The sequence below is a fragment of the Chlorocebus sabaeus genome, chromosome 16, assembly GCF_047675955.1.
Source record: "Chlorocebus sabaeus isolate Y175 chromosome 16, mChlSab1.0.hap1, whole genome shotgun sequence".
NCBI classification, from domain to species: Eukaryota; Metazoa; Chordata; class Mammalia; order Primates; family Cercopithecidae; genus Chlorocebus; species Chlorocebus sabaeus.
The window spans coordinates 76,075,994-76,095,260 of record NC_132919.1 but is presented as its reverse complement, the minus strand read 5'-3'; the positions used below and the strand labels follow the sequence as shown (position 1 = coordinate 76,095,260).

The window sequence follows — 19,267 nt, the reverse complement described above, 5'->3', positions numbered from 1 at the left end:
TGGCGCAATCTCGGCTCACTGCAAGCTCCGCCTCCCGGGTTCACGCCATTCTCCTGCCTCAGCCTCCCGAGTAGCTGGGACTACAGGCGCCCATTTAAAATAAGCAAGTATCCCAGGCCAAACCGGAGCATTCTCAGGCCAAAGGAGCCTAGAAACCAGTCCATTTGTTCGTGAAGCCTGGTCTCATGCCAAGAAAGGGAGGCAAGGGGGATTAGGTTGCCTACTTAAGGTCAGGGCCCTAATGAGTGGCGGAGCTGGATTATTATTTATTTATTTATTTATTTATTTATTTATTTATTTATTTATATTTTTTTCCGAGACAGAGTTTCGCTCTTGTTGCCCGGGCTGGAGTGCAGTGGTGCGATCTCGGCTCACTGCAACCTGTGCCTCCTGGGTTCAAGCGATTCTCCTGCCTCAGCCTCCCGAGTAGCTGAAATTATGGGTGCCTGCCACCACGCTCAGCTAATTTTTGTATTTTTGTAGAAATGGGGCTTTACCATATTGGCCAGGCAGGTCTTGAACCTGACCTCAGGTGATCCGCCCACCTCAGCCTCCCAAAGTGCTGGGACTATAGGCGTGAGCCACCACGCTCAGCCAGAGCTGGATTTTGAGTTCAGATATGTCTGACTCCATCACCTGCCTTTTCCTCACTAAACGACACTCCCAGAGCTCACAACTGTAGGAAGCCTATGCTGTGCTGCAGGCTGTGATGTGGGGACGTGGGCATGAGAGGTGGCTCCCTGCGGGAGGTGACATAGCTGCCACTCTGAGCAGGGAGCCTGGAGAGAGTCTGACATCATTTCAGAAGAATCGCCCATGGTGTGGGGTGGGAGATTTGAGGGTACCCAGACAGGAGAGGAAGGCAGGTGCATGCATGAGAGCCCACTCGTTCCTCTCTGCAGGCAGGTCTACTGTGAGGACCGTGGGGGCTCAGCCTCGGCTCCCCCAAGTCTCAAGTCCCCTTCCAAGAGCTTCACAGGGTCACGTGCCCTTGTAAAATTTCCTTAAGAATTTTGTTTTCTTTTCCTTAAGGAGGGACCTCCACATTCTTAAGCTTCAGCCCTAGGTCCACATCTGCCCTGGCGTTTACCCTGAAGGATCTTCAGGAGGGGCGGCAGAATCAGATTTGAGTTTTCAAAAGATAAAAGATCCCTCTAGAATATTGGATTAACATGGCCCCATGACAACAGGGAAGGATGGACCGTTTAGTGGATGTGTCAGGAAAAGGCTCACTTGTGGAAGAAAAGTCAGGCAGACAAGAATGGGGCCCATGGGAAGGACAGGCCCACAGGCAAAGGGTGAACTGTGAGGTGGATAGAAGCAAACAGGGACAACATCCGTGACCTGAGAAGTGTGCGCAGGGGAGGACTTCTCAGACAAAAGTTTCACAAGCACACACAGAAAGGCAAAAAATTGATGGCTGTGATTTAAATCAAAATTAAGGAATTTCACTCAATGAGAGACACCATAGACAAATATAATGGAGAAATAAAAGAATGGAAGAAAACATTTGCAATGTGTAAAATTGACAGTGGATTAATATCTGAAATATACAAGGAATTACTAGAAACTAACAAGAGACAACTTCCAGCATATAGCATGCATAATGGGAGAAAAAAAACAAGGGTGCCGAGCGCAGTGGCTCACGCCTGTAATCTCAACATTTTAGGAGGCAGCGGCAGGAGGATCACTTGAGCCCAGGTCACATAGTGAGACGCTGTCTCTACAAAAACTTAGCCGGGCATGGTAGTGTGAGCCTGAGGTTGGGAGGATGGCTTGAGCCCAGGAGATCGAGGCTGCCATGAGCCGTGATCACCAATGCACTCCAACTGGGGTGACAGAGCAAGACCCTGTCTCAGGGGGAAAAAAAAAAAAGTAGTGTAGTGTGACATCAACGAAATTATTCAGTCTATTTTATTGATTTTTTAAACAAAATCTTGCTCTGTTGCCCAGGTTGGAGTGCACTGGCATGATCTCGGCTCACTGCAACCACTGCCGCCCGGGTTAATGCCATTCTCCTGCCTCAGCCTCCCGAGTAGCTGGGATTACAGGCGCGTGCCACCACACCCGGCTAATTCTTGTATTTTTAGTAGAGACAAGGTTTCACCATGCTGGCCAGGCTGGTCTCGATCTCCTGACCTCAAGTGATCTGCCCACCTCAGCCTCCCAAAGTGCTGGGATTACAGGCGTGAGCCACTGTGCCTGACCTATTCAGCTTATTTCATAATAGCAGCCATTAATAATTATCCTGATGACAGGGATGGTGAACGTTTATTGCATACTTACTGTATGTCAGGTACACTTCCCAGTGTTTTTTCGTATGTTAGCTCATTTTATCCTCCTAATGACCCATTGCACAGGAGAGAATATTGAGGCACAGAGATGTTAACCAACTTCCCAGAGCCCCAGCATTGCTCAGGGGAAGAACTGGAACATAAACCCCAGTCTGCTCTCTGAGCCACTCTTTTGCCTCTTGTTTCAAAATTTCTCTTGAGAGCATGAAGTCACAGCAGCTGCTTCACATATTGTCAGTGTCTTTGGAGGGTTTTTAAAACCACATGGAGTAATCCCAGCATTTGGGAGTCCGAGGCAGGCAGATCACAACATCAGGAGATCAAGACCATCCTGGTTAACACGGTGAAACCCCATCTCTACTAAAAATACAAAAATTAGCTGGGCATAGTGGCGGGTGCCTGTAGTCCCAGCTAGTCAGGAGGGTGAGGCAGGAGAATGGTGTGAACCCGGGAGGCGGAGCTTCCAGTGAGCCAAGATCACGCCACTGCACTCCAGCCTGGGCGAGAGAGCAAGACTCTGTCTCAAAAAAACAGCAACACCACCACCAAAAAAAAAAAAAAAACAAGGAGGGCATTCTTGGAAGCAAAGTGGGGACAGGGGATGGCTCCTCCAGGCCGGGGGTGCAGCATGAATGCTGATCTCCCCCCTCAGGTACGACAGACATAAGCTGACGTTAAAAGACGTCCATAACTGTCAGTACGTGGCCTGCATGAACCCCACTTCTGGATCCTTCACCATCGACCCCAGGCTTCAGGTAAGCAGAAACCACACTCATTCCCGTCACCTGCCGTGAGTCTGAGGCTTGCTTCTGGCAAATGAGAGGAAAAACTTTGGTTTAGGATGTTAGGGCTGCAGGCTGACATTCTCTGGAGAACTCCTTAACCTTGCAGAATGTATCAGAAAATTCCAGGGCATGGGGAGGACGGACAGCTAGCCAGCCTTCCCTGTGACCTGGTCAACTGGCAGAGTTAGCAGATAAAAATGCAGTCAAATCTGAACTCCAGGTAAATACTTTTTTAGTCTAAGTATGTTACATACAATATTTGGGGCATACTGTTCTTTTTTTGTTGTTTTGTTTGTTTTTGTTTTGAGGCTGAGTCTCACTGTGACGCTCAGGTTGGAGTACGATGGCACCATCTCGGCTCACTGCAACCTCCGCTTTCCAGGTTTAAGTGATTCTCCTGCCTCAGCCTGCTGAGTAGCTGAGACTACAGGTGTGCGCCACCACACCTAGCTAATTTTTGTATTTTTAGTAGAGAGGAGGTTTCACCATATTGGCCAGGCTGATCTCGAACTTCTGACCTCAAGTGATCCACCCACCTCGGCCTCCCAAAGTGCTGGGATTACAGACGTGAGTCACTGTGCCTGGCCTGGGACATACTATTCTTAAAATATATATATATATACACACACACACACACACACACACACACACACACACATATATATTTGTTGTTTATCTGAAATTTAGATTTAGCAGGGCATCCTGTATTTTATCTGTAGCCCTTACCCGGACAGACTTTGCCTCTAAGTTATCTAAACACACAGAGACCTGGATTTAAACCCAGGCCTGTGCTCTGAGCCCCTCTCTTGCCTACGCCAAAATTCTTCTTGAGAGCATGAAGTAAATGTGACTGTTTCACGTGTAGTGATACTTAATGCGGTTTTACCACGTGCAAGGCACAAGGAGGGTAACTGCCCATTCTGACAATGCCTAAAAGACCTTAGACCATGAGAACAGGGGCCACTCTCCCGCGAAGGTGGCCCTGGCCCCAGGCAGGTCCCCAAGAGCTGGCTGACGGGAGTTTGTGGTTGTTCCCGGGCAGCGCCATTTCTGCGTGTTTGCTGTGAGCTTCCCTGGCCAGGAGGCCCTCACCACCATCTACAACACGATCCTGACACAGCACCTGGCCTTCCGCTCGGTCTCAATGGCTACCCAGAGGATAAGCAACCAGCTGGTGGCCGCGGCCCTGGGTAAGCTGGCTGGCCTCATCCCCTCTCCCGTCGGTAAAACCTACGGCTCTGTGGGCTGATGGTTCTTCACATTTTCCCTTGATAAATAATTTATTTGTAATTCTGAATCAATATTTTTAAAACGATGCTATGTTTCAACAGGAGAAATTGTGAAATACAATTGCTTCATGGGGAGGTAGAGGCTGGGAAATTCGATACACAAATGATTTAAGGAGAACAGCAAACTTCCTCTTCGAAGAGCTGTGCAGATTTCTTACTCCAGTTGTCACCATTTTGTAGTCCATTGGCTTTAGAAACTTGAAGCTTGCACTTCCTGGGGCCATTAAGAGTACATAAGAATCGACGTGTCTTTTTCCTCTAACAGCTTTGCATCAGAAAGTTGCGGCAACATTTCTTCCCACGGCCATTAAGTTTCATTATGTCTTCAACCTCAGGGACCTCTCCAATATTTTCCAGGTACTGCTCTTGTAGCTTTGTGTCATGCCTGCCTGACGGCCCAGTGCCCAATCCACAGTTGCTTTCCTCACCACAGCTCTCAGGGAGGTGTGGACTGACGATGGTGGTGATAGTGATGGTAATGATAATGGTGGTGGTGATGGTGATGACGGGGGTGGTGACAGTGGTAGTGATGAGTGATGGTGGTAATGGTGATGGTAGTGGTGATGGTGGTGGTGATAATGATGGTGGTGATGGCAATAGTGGTAGTGATGATGATGGTGATAGTGGTAGTGATAGTGGTGATAATGGGGATGGTGATGACGATGGTGATGGTGGTGGTGATGGTAAGAATGGTGATAATGATGGTGGTGATGATAATAGTGGTGGTGGTGGTAATGATGATAATGGTGGTGGTAGTGATGATGGTGATGTGATCGTGGTGATGGTAATGTGGTGATGTGATGGTGCTGGTGGTGATGGAGATGATAATGGCGATGGTGATGATGGTGATGATGTGGTCATGGTTATGATGATAGTGATGGTGATGGTGATGATGGTGATGATGGTGATGGTGATGATGGTGGTGATGTGATGGTTATGATAGTGATGGTGATGATGGTGGTGATGTGATGGTTATGATAGTGATGGTGATGATGGTGGTGATGTGATGGTTATGATAGTGATGGTGGTGATGGTGATGATGGTGGTGGTGATGGTGATGATGGTGATGATGGTGGTGGTGGTGGTGATGGTTATGATGATAGTGATGGTGGTGGTGATGGTAATATTTCATTTATTGACTGCTTACTCTGAGTCAAGGATTGGGTTTGGCACCTTACATTCCCATTTTCTCCTCCTCCAACAACACATAAGTTTGGTGCTTATATCCCCATTTTACTGAGCAGGAGTTGGTGGCTGAGGGATGCTAAGTTATGCCCACCTCCTCCCATTTAAAGTATCAGCCCAGCCGGGTGCAGTGGCTCATGCTTGTAATCCCAGCACTTTGAGAGGCTGAGGCAGGCAGATCACGAGGTCAGGAGTTCGAGACCAGCCTGGCCAACATGGTGAAACCCCATCTCTATTAAAAATACAAAAATTAGCCAGGCATGGTGGTGCATGTCTCTGTAATCCCAGCTACTTAGGAGGCCGAGGCAGGAGAATTACTTGAACCCAGGAGGCGAAGGTTGCAGTGAGCCAAGATCGTGCCACTGCACTCCAGCCTGGGCAACAGAGTGAGACTACACATGAAAAAGTAAAAATTAAAATAAAATAAAGTATCAGCCCAAATGCCACGCCCTCACAGAGGCCGCTCCTCATCCCTCACACTCTGTCTCACTGCCCTGGGTGTGCTATTCAGAGCACACATCATAGTGTGCAGTTACCTTGTTTCTTTGTGTACCTGGCCACCTCCCCCACTAGCATTTCAACTCCACAGCGTCAGGGTCTGTTGCATCATCGCTGTGCCTGGGAAATTCAAGGCCCTCAATAAGCTCTTGTCAAGCTTGCCCAGGGTTGCTTGCTTAATAAATGGCCAAGCCAGGACTGGACCAGATAGGCTTGCTGCGGTACCCAAGCCTGTGACCTGCCCTGTGGCATCAGTCACCTGGTTCCCCTTGCAATTAGCCTCTTTTGTCCCTCCTCCACCATTCACTCTACTAGAGGATGAGGCCCCAACCCTGTCCTGTGAGGAAAACTCCACATCTCTCAGGACACAGACACACACTCTGGCATCTGGGATTTGTGGGACCTCCGTGATGAGTGGCTTCCCTGGCCCCAAGTGAATGCTGTGCCAACAGCTGAATAGGTCCCGTCACCCCGGGCGAGGGGCTGCTGCTCAGGTCATCTGTGTCTAGCACTGGGCTCGCCTTCATAACAGCTGATGGTGTTGACCATTCCCGTGTTTGGGGCAGGGACTCTTATTTTCCACAGCAGAAGTTCTGAAAACCCCACTGGACCTTGTCCGCCTTTGGCTACATGAGGCTGAACGGGTGTATGGTGACAAAATGGTTGACGAAAAAGACCAGGAAACATTGCATAGAGTCACCATGGCCTCCACCAAGAAGTTCTTTGATGTAAGTCAAGCTGCTCAGTCCCTCTGCCGAGCCCAGAACAGCTCCAAAAGGGTGGAGCATTGGCAGCCAATGAGAACTGAAGCCCTCTCAGAATGGCCCTTTGTTGGGGGTGGGAAGATCCACGTTAGGTTCCACGCAATTATTCCAGCACGTGGCCATGGATCTGAGGGTTCCACGTGATAATTCCTGCACGTGGCCATGGATCCAAGGGTTCACATGATAATTCCAGCACATGGCCATGGATCCGAGGGTTCCACGCGATAATTCCAGCACGTGGCCGTGGATCCAAGGGTTCACACGATAATTCCAGCACATGGCCATGGATCTGAGGGTTCCACGTGATAATTCCAGCACATGGCCATGGATCCGAGGGTTCATGCGATAATTCCAGCATGTGACCGTGGATCCGAGGGTTCACACGATAATTCCAGCATGTGACTGTGGATCCAAGTGAGGAAGAATTGACCGCTCAGTAGATCAGGTTGTGATCACCTCCCTCTGTCCACTTGGGGTGGAGAAAGGCCCTGCTTGGCTCAGTGTGCCTCGCTGGTGTGTCCCACGTATTCTTGGCAGAATCATTTCTTTGGACTATGAATTTATTCCTAATATGGTGGAGATAGGACCCTCCCACCCTAGGAAATTTTGCCCCAGTAGTTTGCTGGGCCCACAGCAGCAGGTTTGGGGCCCTGGAGACTGGGCCTGGTACCCCAGTGTGACCTCCTAGGCCACTTTGGCAAAGTACTGAGCTACTGTTACCTATCTGTGCGGTCGTGGTGGCAAAAACCAGAAGCATCGTCTTTTTTTTTCTCTAGGATCTTGGTGATGAACTCTTATTTGCCAAGCCAAATATCTTCTGCCACTTTGCTCAAGGGATTGGCGATCCTAAATACGTTCCTGTAACCGACGTGGCTCCTCTGAACAAGCTCCTTGTGGACGTCCTGGACAGCTACAATGAAATTAATGCAGTCATGAATTTGGTGAGCAGGCTGGAGCTGATAGCAAGGGCACAGGACCTGGACAGGGTCACCCTCTCCAGTTGCATTGTCAACATCCGAGTGGCGTTCTGTGGGGCTGTGTGGCGCGCGGTGCACACCTCAGCGTGTGCAGTCTGTGCTGGTGAACAGAGGGGATTCCAGGCGCTACAGGATGTTGCAGGATCTCTCTGGTTTCTGTAGGTGCTGTTTGAGGATGCCGTGGCTCACATCTGCAGGATTAATCGCATCTTGGAGTCTCCCCGGGGGAATGCCCTGCTGGTGGGGGTGGGTGGCAGTGGCAAACAGAGTCTCTCCCGCCTGGCAGCATACATCAGCGGCCTTGACGTGTTTCAAATCACCCTCAAGAAGGGCTACGGGATCCCCGACCTCAAGGTGAGAGCTTACTGTGCAATAAGCTGCCTTTTGGGGTAGAGTTGGGAAGTAAAGAAAAACTTCACTCCCTTTTCCAAAATGAAGCCAGCCAGCACAGGGTGTATGAGCATCACCAATAGCCCTTATCTAAAGGATCTTTATCTTAGAAACAGAGGCCAGAAAACCTTCCGGCCAGTGTGCGTGCCCATGTGACTGAGGTGAAGAGTGTGAAACCTTCCGGCCTGTGTGACTGAGGTGAAGAGTGTGAAACCTTCCAACCCGGGGGACTGAGGTGAAGAGTGTGAAACCTTCCGGCCCGGGGGACTGAGGTGAAGAGTGTGAAACCTTCCAATCCATGTGACTGAGGTGAAGAGTGTGAAAACTTCCGGCCCGGGGGACTGAGGTGAAGAGTGTGAAACCTTCCGGCCCGGGGGACTGAGGTGAAGAGTGTGACACCTTCCTGCCTGTGTGACTGAGGTGAGGAGTGTGAAACCCTCTGACCCAGGGGACTGAGGTGAAGAGTGTGAAACCTTCCAACCCGGGGGACTGAGGTGAAGAGTGTGACACCTTCCTGCCTGTGTGACTGAGGTGAAGAGTGTGAAACCCTCTGACCCGGGGGACTGAGGTGAAGAGTGTGAAACCTTCCGGCCTGTGTGACTGAGGTGAAGAGTGTGTCTGTTGGCTACTCGATGGACACAAGTCCAGAAAGTTAACCCAGATCACAGAGGTAGAGAGATTGGATTCCTGCCCTTGGTCACTAAGTGTCCCAAATTGTTCCCTGTTGTCTGTCCAGATTACAGAATTCAGAGCCGTGACTGGGTTTCTAACTGCATGCCTGAGAGGCTGAATGGCTGCTTTTGGAATGAATGAAATAAACATTAGAGTAAACATAAGATCTCCCATGCCCAAGACACACTGCTGAGGGTTTTTATTGATTTCTTACTCCTGAACATCTGCTCTCCCAGGCAACTGTGTGCCATTAGTTCAGAAGGAATCATCATGCCTGAGATTAGACCTGAAATTGATTGCAGCATGCTGCACAGTCATGCCTTCTCCGTGTCTGTGCTGGGGCCGCCGTTGTGGGGCCAGGAAGATGCCAGACCCAAGGGGGAGCCCTAAGGGGACCCTCCCGCAGCATGTGGCCCTGAGGCAGTCGCTGGGCTTGTGGCTTTAGCAGGCGGACCTGGAGCCAGTGATGCTGGGAGTGGTGGGAGGCGTCTGCAGGCAGAGACCTGGAGGGGCAGTGCAGGCGTGCCAGGGACAGCCAACCTCTGGAGAGCCTCCAGTTTCTGGCTGGCTGTTTTCTGCCTTCCCAGTGGATTCTACTCCATATAGAAAGGGACCGGCCTGCTCTTTTTTGAACTCCTCAGATGGGCACTCCCGAACACAGCCCTGCCCTCTGGACCCATCAGTGGTATATCGTGTGTCATGGGTTCTCAGCACATCTGATGGAGTTAGTTCACATTGGTGGTATCTGTGGCCACTCAAGTGTCGTTTGAACCTGGAGCCATATAGTTTTACTGAGCTTTCTCCTTTGAAGTCTCTAGTCTATTAGCTAAATCATGTTGGGTTACGTTCACGACAGCATTGTTTCCTTGCTCTGCCTCCCTGCGGGGATTTTCTTCCTGATCCTTCATGTTGGGGCTGATCATGGGTGCTCAGCCTCAGCCTCAGCCTCAGCGGTGCTATTTTATTTGTCGGCATCAACCGCTGCAGCTCTATGATCTGGGCTGTGGAATTTCACTGCCCCTACACGCATCACAAATCAGCTTTGCTATCACTGTCATTTCTTAAACCGCTTCTGTGGATTCAGAACTAAGGGCAGAGGTAAACAGGGCTAAAAGTTTCTGTATCGTATTGGGGGAGCCAGACTCCTGAGCCATCCCACATGATTCTTGTTCTAATCGTGCTGTTATAGTAACAGGCTCACCCCTATGAGGGTAACATATATGTTTGTGATTATGTAATATAAAGTAGGTCCCAGAAGCTGTGGCACCTGCTGGAGGCTACAGGTGCACAGGAAAGGGGTGGAGAATGGACCCTGGGGGACAGTGTGCTGTGTGAAAAGCCCTGGGCTTGGTCCCGAGGAAACGAGATGCCATCAAGATGTCTGCGCAGGGGACAGAGCGGGCAGGATGTGGTGTAGTGTTCTGGGACACGTGAAGGATAGTTTGAAAGCACAGAAACTGCTATAGCGTGACCTGGGTGGAGATGGGGCACAAGCCCTGTGACCCCACAAAGGCTGAAAGCAGGCAGGTGCGACGAGAAGGGAGAACGGGGGAGGGGAAACCAGGGCCAGCGAGGGCTGTGCCTGCTGAGAGGGCGTGCGTGACCTCGAGGGCTCGGCTGGGGTCCAGGATCCGAAACCTTCAGATGCTACCCCAGCTACCCTCCCCACACCCCACACACAGTCCCCGGGGGCCAGGCAGTGGGGAGTTTTTATTTCTGGGAAACCTTCCCCCCAGCCTGAGTCAGCAGCCAGAGCTGGGCTGCCCCATGAAGAAAGCCTTTCAGCAGAATGAGGGGCCGTGGTCTCAGCAGCTCAGGTACCTCCCACCCCCGGGTTCCTACAAATGAAAGGGGAGGGGTGAGAAGCAGCCATCGGTGGGGTGGGGGCTTGGTCTCATGTTATTCTCAGGGAGGAGGTCTTGCTGCGCATCTCACACCCCGCACTCCCAAATCCTAACCCTAACCCTCGCAGCCCCACTCCCTGACCCTGACGTCTCACACACCCCCACTCCCAAATCTCGGCTCCGTGTCCTGCCTGTCCACTGCCAGTGGCACTGGCTATGGCAAGGAAAGGCGCTGCTGCTGTTTTGGCCAGAGAAAGGGAAACCTGTGCCCCTTATTAATGGCTGGTCCCTAGACGGGCCTAGATGCAGGTGACGATTGCCGTCCTCGGCTGACAGTGATGACAGGGACGCAGGCAGTTCCAGCTTCAGTAGCACCATGGGGCTCTCAACCAAGACAGGAGGGAGGGTTGGGGAGAACCACCCTCGGGCCAGGCCCGGAGGAGACGCGATACCTGGGGATGAGGCGGTCAGTGCACAGCGGGACACGTGGGACTGGGAAGTGCAGGGACAGGATGCGGGTAGAGATGTGGGGACCAGACTCAGCAGCATAAGAGGGTGGGAGTGGAGGGGACTGTGCCAGAGAGTGAGTGGGGAGGGTGAGGTGGAGGCAGGCCGGAATCCAGGGGCAGCCCAGCGGTCACAGTGGGCAGGGTGAGGGCCACTCCATGTGGGACAGTGTGGTTGTGAAAGCCAGATGGGCCAGGCATGGTGGCTCAAGCCTGTAATCCTAAGGCAGGAGGATCACTTGAGCCTAGGAGGTCGAGGCTGCAATAAGCTGTGATCATGCTACTGCTCTCCAGCCTGGGCGACCGAGTGAGGCCCTATCTCTAAAAAAGTAAAATCAGAAAAAAGGAAAAGATTTCTGGTATGGTCAGTCTCCACCAGTGTCCTTGCTACACTGTGAAGTGAGAAGAGTTTTTGACTCAAGGTCATCGCTGGCTCTCACACTACGCCCCTTGCCTCAAGGCAGGGTCCAAGGACGTAGCCATGGCTCGCGGCCCACCCGCTTTTCCAGGCTCAGAGCTTGCCCTTGCTTTTTCTTAGCTTGTCAAAACATAGGAGATTTGAGGCTGGCTTCTGACTCTGGTCAACTCCCAAAGAGGAGGCCTGGTGAGGTTTCTCTCTGAACAGAGACACTTCAGGGAGTCAGACTTTCTTCCGAAGAAGGGAGCGGCCATTGGGGTGCCTATATGGACACTTTTAAAGCCTCTTCAGTAACTACAGAAGCCTATAGGTCTTGTTTTTTAAATTAAATATTATAGATAAGCAAATCACCAAAATGCTGGAAGTATACATCACTACTTGGATAAACCTGGCAGGCATTTCTGAACATATATATATACATGGAAATGGCATATTCAAAAATAACAAGCTATTCCTACTGCTCTGTAACATGCTTAAAAAAAAAAAAAACTTTTTTTTTTTTTTTTTTGAGACGGAGTCTTTGCTCTGTCGCCCAGGCTGGAGTGCAGTGGCACGAACTCGGCTCACTACAAGCTCCGCCTCCCGGGTTTACGCCATTCTCCTGCCTCAGCCTCCCGAGTAGCTGGGACTACAGGCGCCCGCCACCTCGCCCGGCTAGTTTTTTTTTTGTATTTTTTAGTAGAGACGGGGTTTCACCGGGTTAGCCAGGATGGTCTCGATCTCCTGACCTCGTGATCCGCCCGTCTCGGCCTCCCAAAGTGCTGGGATTACAGGCTTGAGCCACCGCGCCTGGCCAAAAAAAAAACTTTTCATTTATTCTTGCAAAATTTCTGTGAAATCATCTTGTTGCCCTGTCCTTAAATCCTGCTCTGGATGACTGAAAGGGGGTTGACTGTTAAGGCTCCCAGTCCAAGCCTGCAGTATATTTATTCAGAGCCTCTTAAGGTCTCCATTTAAGATTTTTTTCTTTCCTTTTGCATGTGTGGTAAAATATACATAGTATAAAAATTGACCATTTTCACTGTTATTTGTTTCTTTTTTCTGAGATGGAGTCTCACTCTGTTGCCCAGGCTGGAGTGCAATGGCACAATCTCAGCTCACTGCAACCTCCATCTCCTGGGTTCAAGTGAGTCTCATACCTCAGCCTCCCAAGTACCTGGGATTACAGGTGCACGTCACGACGTGTGGCTACTTGTATTTTTTGTAGAGACGAGGTTTCACCATGTTAGCCAGGTTTGAACTCCTGACCTCAGGTGATCCACCCACCTCAACCTCCCAAAATGCTGGGATTACAGGTGTGAGCCACCGTGCCCAGCCTGTTTTGTTTTTTTTTAATTTTTATTTTATTTTTCCAAGACAAATAGAGTAAGACATTTTTGGCTGGACACGGTGGCTCACACCTATAATCCTAGCACTTTGGGAGGCTGAGGTGGGCAGATCACTTGAGGTCGGGAGTTCAAGACCAGCCTGGCCAACATGGTGAAACCCTGTCTCTACCAAAAATACAAAAATTAGCCAGGCATAGTGGCACATGCCTGTAATCCCTTGGGAGGCTGAGGCAGGAGAACTCCTTGAACTCGGGAGGCAGAGGTTGCAGTGAGCCAAGATTACGACACTGCACTCCAGCCTGGGCAACAGAGCGAGACTCTGTCTCAAAAAAAAGAAAAAGAGTAAAAGTAAGACATTTTCATCACCTTTAACGTCTAGTTCGGTGGCATGAAGCGCATTCATGCTGTTGTGTGACCGTCACCACTGTCCCTCTCCAGGACCCTTTCATCTTCCCAAACAGAAGTTCTGTCTCCTTTAAACAACAACTCCCCATTCCCCCAGCCCTGCCCCTGGCAATCTCCATTCTCCTTTCTGCCCCTGACTTTGACTACTCTAGGGACCTCATGTAAGTGGAATCACACAGTATTTGTCCTTTCATGTCTGGCTTATTTTACTCAGCGTCATGTCCTGAAGGTCTGTCCATGCTATAGCACGTGTCAGAATTTCCTCCCTTTTTAAGACTGCATCATACTCCGTTGCACAGATGGACCAACGTTTTAGGTACCTGTTCACGCATGGTTGGACACTTGGGTTGTCCTGATGGCTGCTGTGAACCTGGCTGTGCTCCGTTCAAGGTTTTGGGTCTCCTGCACCCTTCTTGTTTTCTTTTCCTTGGAGACAAGGTCTTGCTGTGTTGCTCAGGCTGGTCTTGAGCTCCTGGCCTCAGTCGATCCTCCCACCTCGGCCTCCCCAAGCCTTAGGATTACAAGCATGAGCCACTGCACCTGGCCTATGTTTCTTAGAAAGTTGGCCCCATGGACTGGGGGCGGTGGCTCACACCTGTAATCCTAGCACTTTGGGAGGCCAGGGCGGGCAGATCACAAGGTCAGGAGATCGAGACCATCCTGGCTAACACAGTGAAACCCCGTCTCTACTAAAAATACAAAAAATTAGCCAGGTGTGGTGGTGGGTGCCTGTAGTCCCAGCTACTCGAGAGGCTGAGGCAGGAGAATGGTGTGAACCTGGGAGGTGGAGCTTGCAGGGAGCTAAGATTACGCCACTGCACTCCAGCCTGGACGACAGAGCGAGACTCTGTCTCAAAAAAAAGAAAAAAGAAAAAAGAAAGTTGTCCCCGTGGCGGCATGGGTAGGTAATCCCAGTTACTTGGGAGGCTGAGGCAAAAGAATTGCTTGAACCCAGGAGGCAGAGGTTGCAGTGAGCCGTGACTGCACCGTTGCTCTCAGGCCTGGGCGACAGAGCAAGACCCCATCTCAAATAAAAAAAAAAATGGTGGCCCCGTGGCCCCATGCTCTGGGTGGTTGTGGAGGATGTCTCTGATTGAGGATCTTCTTACCAAGGCCCCTAAGCATGTCCTCACTCCGTCCAGGTCGATCTCGCTGCTCAGTACATAAAGGCTGCCGTGAAGAACATTCCCTCGGTGTTCCTGATGACAGACTCCCAGGTGGCCGAGGAGCAGTTTCTGGTGCTGATCAATGACCTGCTGGCCTCAGGAGAGATCCCTGGGCTGTTTACGGAGGATGAGGTGGAGAACATCGTCTCCTCCATGCGACCCCAAGTCAAGTCCCTTGGCATGAACGACACTCGGGAAGCATGTTGGAAATTCTTCATCGAAAAAGTGCGCAGACAGCTCAAGGTGGGACTTCCGTCTTCGGCAGGGCCTCAGGAGCCCAGCTTGGCACCCGTGGCCTACAGGGTTTGGATTATTACTCTGCGCAGAGCAGGAGGACTGATCCTTCATGGGATGTGAAATCCTGTTAGGAGAGTGTGAGGGGTGGAGCTGTCTGATGAACTAGAGCCTGGAGACTTTTTCACATGGGTCTTTAGAGGTATCTTGGGGCCAAAATAAGTGTCTTACAGTCGTCCTTTGGTATCTGAGGAGGTTGGATTCCAGGACCCCCATGGATACCAGAATCCACGGAGGAATGGATGCTCAAGGCCCCGATATAAAACAGTGTCATATTTTTGAACACGCTCCCCTCTACTTTAAATCATCTCTAGATTACTTATAATACCTAATATAATGTAAAATGCTATGTGAATAGTTGTTATATTTTTATTTGTATTATTTTTTATCATTGTTTTTTTTTTTTTTTTTTTTTTGAGACGGAGTCTCACTCTGCTGCCCAGGCTGGAGTACAGTGGCCGGATCTCAGCTCACTGCAAGCTCCGCCTCCCGGGTTTACGCCATTCTCCTGCCTCAGCCTCCGAGTAGCTGGGACTATAGGCGCCTGCCACCTCGCCCGGCTAGTTTTTTGTATTTTTTAGTAGAGACGGGGTTTCACCGTGATAGCCAGGATGGTCTCGATCTCCTGACCTCGTGATCCGCCCGTCTCGGCCTCCCAAAGTGCTGGGATTACAGGCTTGAGCCACCGCGCCCGGCCTTTTTTTTTTTAAGAAATTTTCAGTCCATGGTTGGTTAAATCCACAGATGTGGACAGACAGCTGAGTCTGTGTGGGCTGCTCCCCACACACGGCTGGTTTAAGTAGATAAATGCACCTTGACTTTCTCTTTTTTTTTTTTTTTTTTATTTGAGATGGAGTTTCACTCGTCGCCCAGACTGGAATGCAATGGTGCAATCTTAGCTCACTGCAACCTCTGCCTCCTGGGTTAAAATGATTCTCCAGCCTCAGCTTCCCAAATAGCTGGGATTATAGGTGCCCACCACCACACCTGGCTAAATTCTGTATTTTTAGTAAAGACAGGGTTTCACTATGCTGTCCAGGCTGGTCTAGAACTCCTGACCTCAGGTGATCCACCTGCCTCAGCCTCCCAAAGTGCTGCCTGGCCACACCTTGACTTTCGACATTGCCTCTAGGGTAAGCAGGCTAAACTCCCCTAATAGGACAGAGAACCCCTTGGATCTGTTGGCCTCGTCCTCTCCAGAGTTCAGTGGTGCTGCCCTTTGCAGGGTGCCAACCCCATAGCTCTCCTGGGCTGTCCAAAGGCACCCCCTGATGGGCGCTGCCTGCTCCTGGATCCTCTTTGGTGCCCTGCCAGTGCCAGGTCTGTCCCACACTCTGATATCATCACGTAGTGAGAGGTGCAAAGTCAGCCAAGCAGTGAGCCACCGCCATGAGTAGCAGCATCTGTGCAACACCTACACCACGAAAGGGGGCCAGAGAGCAAGGGCAGCTGGGAGGCTGAGACCCATGACAAGGAAGGTCCTCATCTAGCCAGAGAGCCCCCCAGGCCCGTCTCCACAGCACCTTCTCCAGCTGGGGTCCCAGGGACTCCCTGCCCTTTCTTGGAATTAGCCACTCTCCCTCAGGGCCCAGCCGGGACCCTTCCTGCTGAACTGAAGGGCTTGGAGTCTGGCCTGTTCTGGGGCCTCATCTGCCCAATGTGGGTGCCCACTCCCCATTCCTTCCTTTGCCTGGCCTTTTTTTAGAGAGGCAAGGGCCCTTTTCGGAAGGATTGGGACTGCTAGCCAGAGGCATGAAGCCAGATGAGCATTTATCCACTGCAATGCGGCGGCCGCCCTTCAAACCCAGAACTAGGATTGCGCTCCCCAGACCCTGGGCGGCTGAGCCGGGCAGGGCGCGTAGATTTCTGGAAGAGCTTTCTGCAGAGTGATGGATTAGGCCCCAGCACTGCAGTCCCAGTGGCCAGCACATCTTTGTCTCCCACACCCAGGTGATCCTGTGTTTCTCCCCTGTGGGCTCCGTGCTGCGGGTACGAGCCAGAAAATTCCCAGCTGTGGTCAACTGCACGGCCATCGACTGGTTCCATGAGTGGCCGGAAGATGCCCTGGTGTCCGTCAGTGCGCGCTTCCTGGAGGAGACCGAGGGAATTCCGGTAAGTCACTGAGGCCACTTCTGTCAGAGTACAGAGCCCAGAGGACAAGGACAGGTCCCAGGGCTGGCTCCCTGGGAGAGAAGGGCGCTGGGACTAGGGTGAGCCAAGTGAGGCGTCCACCTTGGGCTCAATGTTTAAGAGGCTGCGAGAAACCTCAGGCATCAAGATAAGTGAGGTTTTAATGTAATATTTTTGAAAATCAAAATTAGCGCTAAAAAATTCATGATGAACAAACCATCAGAATTGTAAACCAAGGTGGGCTGTTGGGTTTTTTTGTTTCATTGTCCTACAATCCTGTGCCAGGGAGCGGTGGTTTCCAATCAGCCCCTGTGTGGCCAAGGCTCCAGGGTCAGTTCAGGAGGGCTGAGGACACACAGCGTGCGGACAGATCGGGCCACTCAGGCTTTCTACCTTGCCTCGAGTGCTGGCTGGAGAGCCTGTATATGCTGGGATAAGTACAGTCTCTTTTCATTGAAAGATGATGCCCAAGGCCGGGGGCGGTGGCTCACACCTGTAATCCCAGCACTTTGGGAGGCCAAGGTGGGCGGATCACTTGAGGTCAGGAGTTCGAGACCAACCTGGCCAACACGGTGAAACCCCATCTCTACCAAAAATATAAAAAATTAGCTGGGTGTGGTGGCGCATGCCTGTAATCCTAGCTACTCCAGAGGCTAAGGCAGGAGAATCGCTTGAACCTAGGAGGCGGAAGTTTCGGTGAACCGAGATTGTGCCACTGCACTCCAGCCTGGGCAAGACTCCATCTCAAAAAAAACCAGAAAAACAAAGATGGTGCCCATGGTCATTGTTTGAGCTCAATGCTTGGCTGGAAATGACCTGTAAACCCTGGCTGTCTTTTGACCAACTCAGTAGGGTGATGAGCAGCCCTTGGAATAAACCACCCTTTATTACCATCTCTTCTTTTGAACACATATGCAGTTATTAAGTAGGCTAGAATAAACCTGAAACTAGCTTCTCTTTTTCCTAGTTTTTTAAAGATGGGAAAAGAGCCTGCTTGCCAGTAGAGCTTCCATTTATGAGACTGGCCACTCCCAGTAACTCTGCAGCTCAGAGGTGTCCCTTGGAGCATAGATTTGGGTTTCTAGTTCCCAAGGCAGAGACTTCCTAGAAACAGGCATTGGCCCCACCACCAGCACTATATGTGCATCCTGAAATGTGTGTGTTGGATGAATTCATGACTTCTCAAAATGGCCTGAATTAAAATTAACATTGCTGAGACAATTTCTGGGGCAAAGCTCCCAGTGCCTGCCTTCAGGTAGGTGGGCAGGCCCAGAGGGCTGGGGAAAGAGGTTCTAAATCCCAGGACCAGCCTTGGTAATGAACAATAAATATTTGCAGAATTACCTGGGATATGAAAACATATTCTCAGCCTTGTACTTTTTCAGGTAGGCAGGTTTGTGAATGTGTGTGCACGCATATAGATGCAGGCGTGTGAATGCGTGTGCACGCGTATAGATGCAGGCGTGTGAATGCGTGTGCACGCGTATAGATGCAGGCGTGTGAATGCGTGTGCACGCATATAGATGCAGGCGTGTGAATGCGTGTGCACGTGTATAGATGCAGGTGTGTGAATGTGTGCACATATATATGTGCATGTGTGCTTGTATGCGTGTGTGTGCATGTGCGCCCCCATACCTGGCTAATTTTTTATATTTTTGGTAGAGATGGGGTTTCACCATGTTGGCCAGGTTGGTCTCAAACTCCTGTATGCATGTGTGTGTCAGAGATAATGATAATAAGCTCTGCTGTGTCCTAGGCACTGAGCTAAACCCTCCCACGGTGCAATGCCCACAAGAGCCCCAGGATCTGTTGCTTTCAGGAGCCCCTTTGGGCAGTCGAAGACACTGAGGTTGGTCTCGGGGCACCTTGTCCAGGGCTCCTGGTGAGTCCGGGGAGCTCCACTTTGCTGAGTTGCAGGATGGGTTCCCAGGGATGACTGGCTGTCTCATCTTTGTAGCGGGAAGTCAAGGCCTCCATCAGCTTCTTCATGTCCTACGTGCACACCACAGTCAACGAGATGTCCAGGGTGTACCTGGCTACTGAGAGGCGCTACAACTACACCACACCCAAAACCTTTCTGGAGCAGATCAAACTCTACCAGAACCTGCTGGCCAAGAAGAGAATGGAGCTTGTTGCTAAAATCGAGAGGCTGGAGAACGGCCTGATGAAGCTGCAGAGCACAGCTTCCCAGGTAGGAGGGGGGGCCAGCTGCCAGCTCCCGTGCCGTCCCCTGGAGGCCTCACAGGAGCTGCTACTGTCACAGGCTTCTACGGGCTGGTCACACCGGGGCTCAGCACTGCCTAAAGTAAGATGAGTCTCCTG

The 19,267-nt window shown here is 51.0% G+C and overlaps 1 protein-coding gene across 1 annotated transcript in view; it reads left to right on the top strand.

Annotated features, from left to right (window-relative positions):
- Positions 1–19,267, top strand: part of DNAH17 (dynein axonemal heavy chain 17) — a 150,434-nt gene that overhangs the window by 89,465 nt on the left and 41,702 nt on the right. Inside the window, exons 49-57 of the mRNA XM_008013099.3 lie at positions 2,947–3,049; positions 4,122–4,269; positions 4,634–4,725; positions 6,618–6,779; positions 7,592–7,756; positions 7,955–8,146; positions 14,498–14,764; positions 16,766–16,927; positions 18,903–19,136. Coding sequence (XP_008011290.3) covers positions 2,947–3,049; positions 4,122–4,269; positions 4,634–4,725; positions 6,618–6,779; positions 7,592–7,756; positions 7,955–8,146; positions 14,498–14,764; positions 16,766–16,927; positions 18,903–19,136 — 1,525 coding nt within the window. The remainder of the gene's footprint in view (positions 1–2,946; positions 3,050–4,121; positions 4,270–4,633; positions 4,726–6,617; positions 6,780–7,591; positions 7,757–7,954; positions 8,147–14,497; positions 14,765–16,765; positions 16,928–18,902; positions 19,137–19,267) is intronic.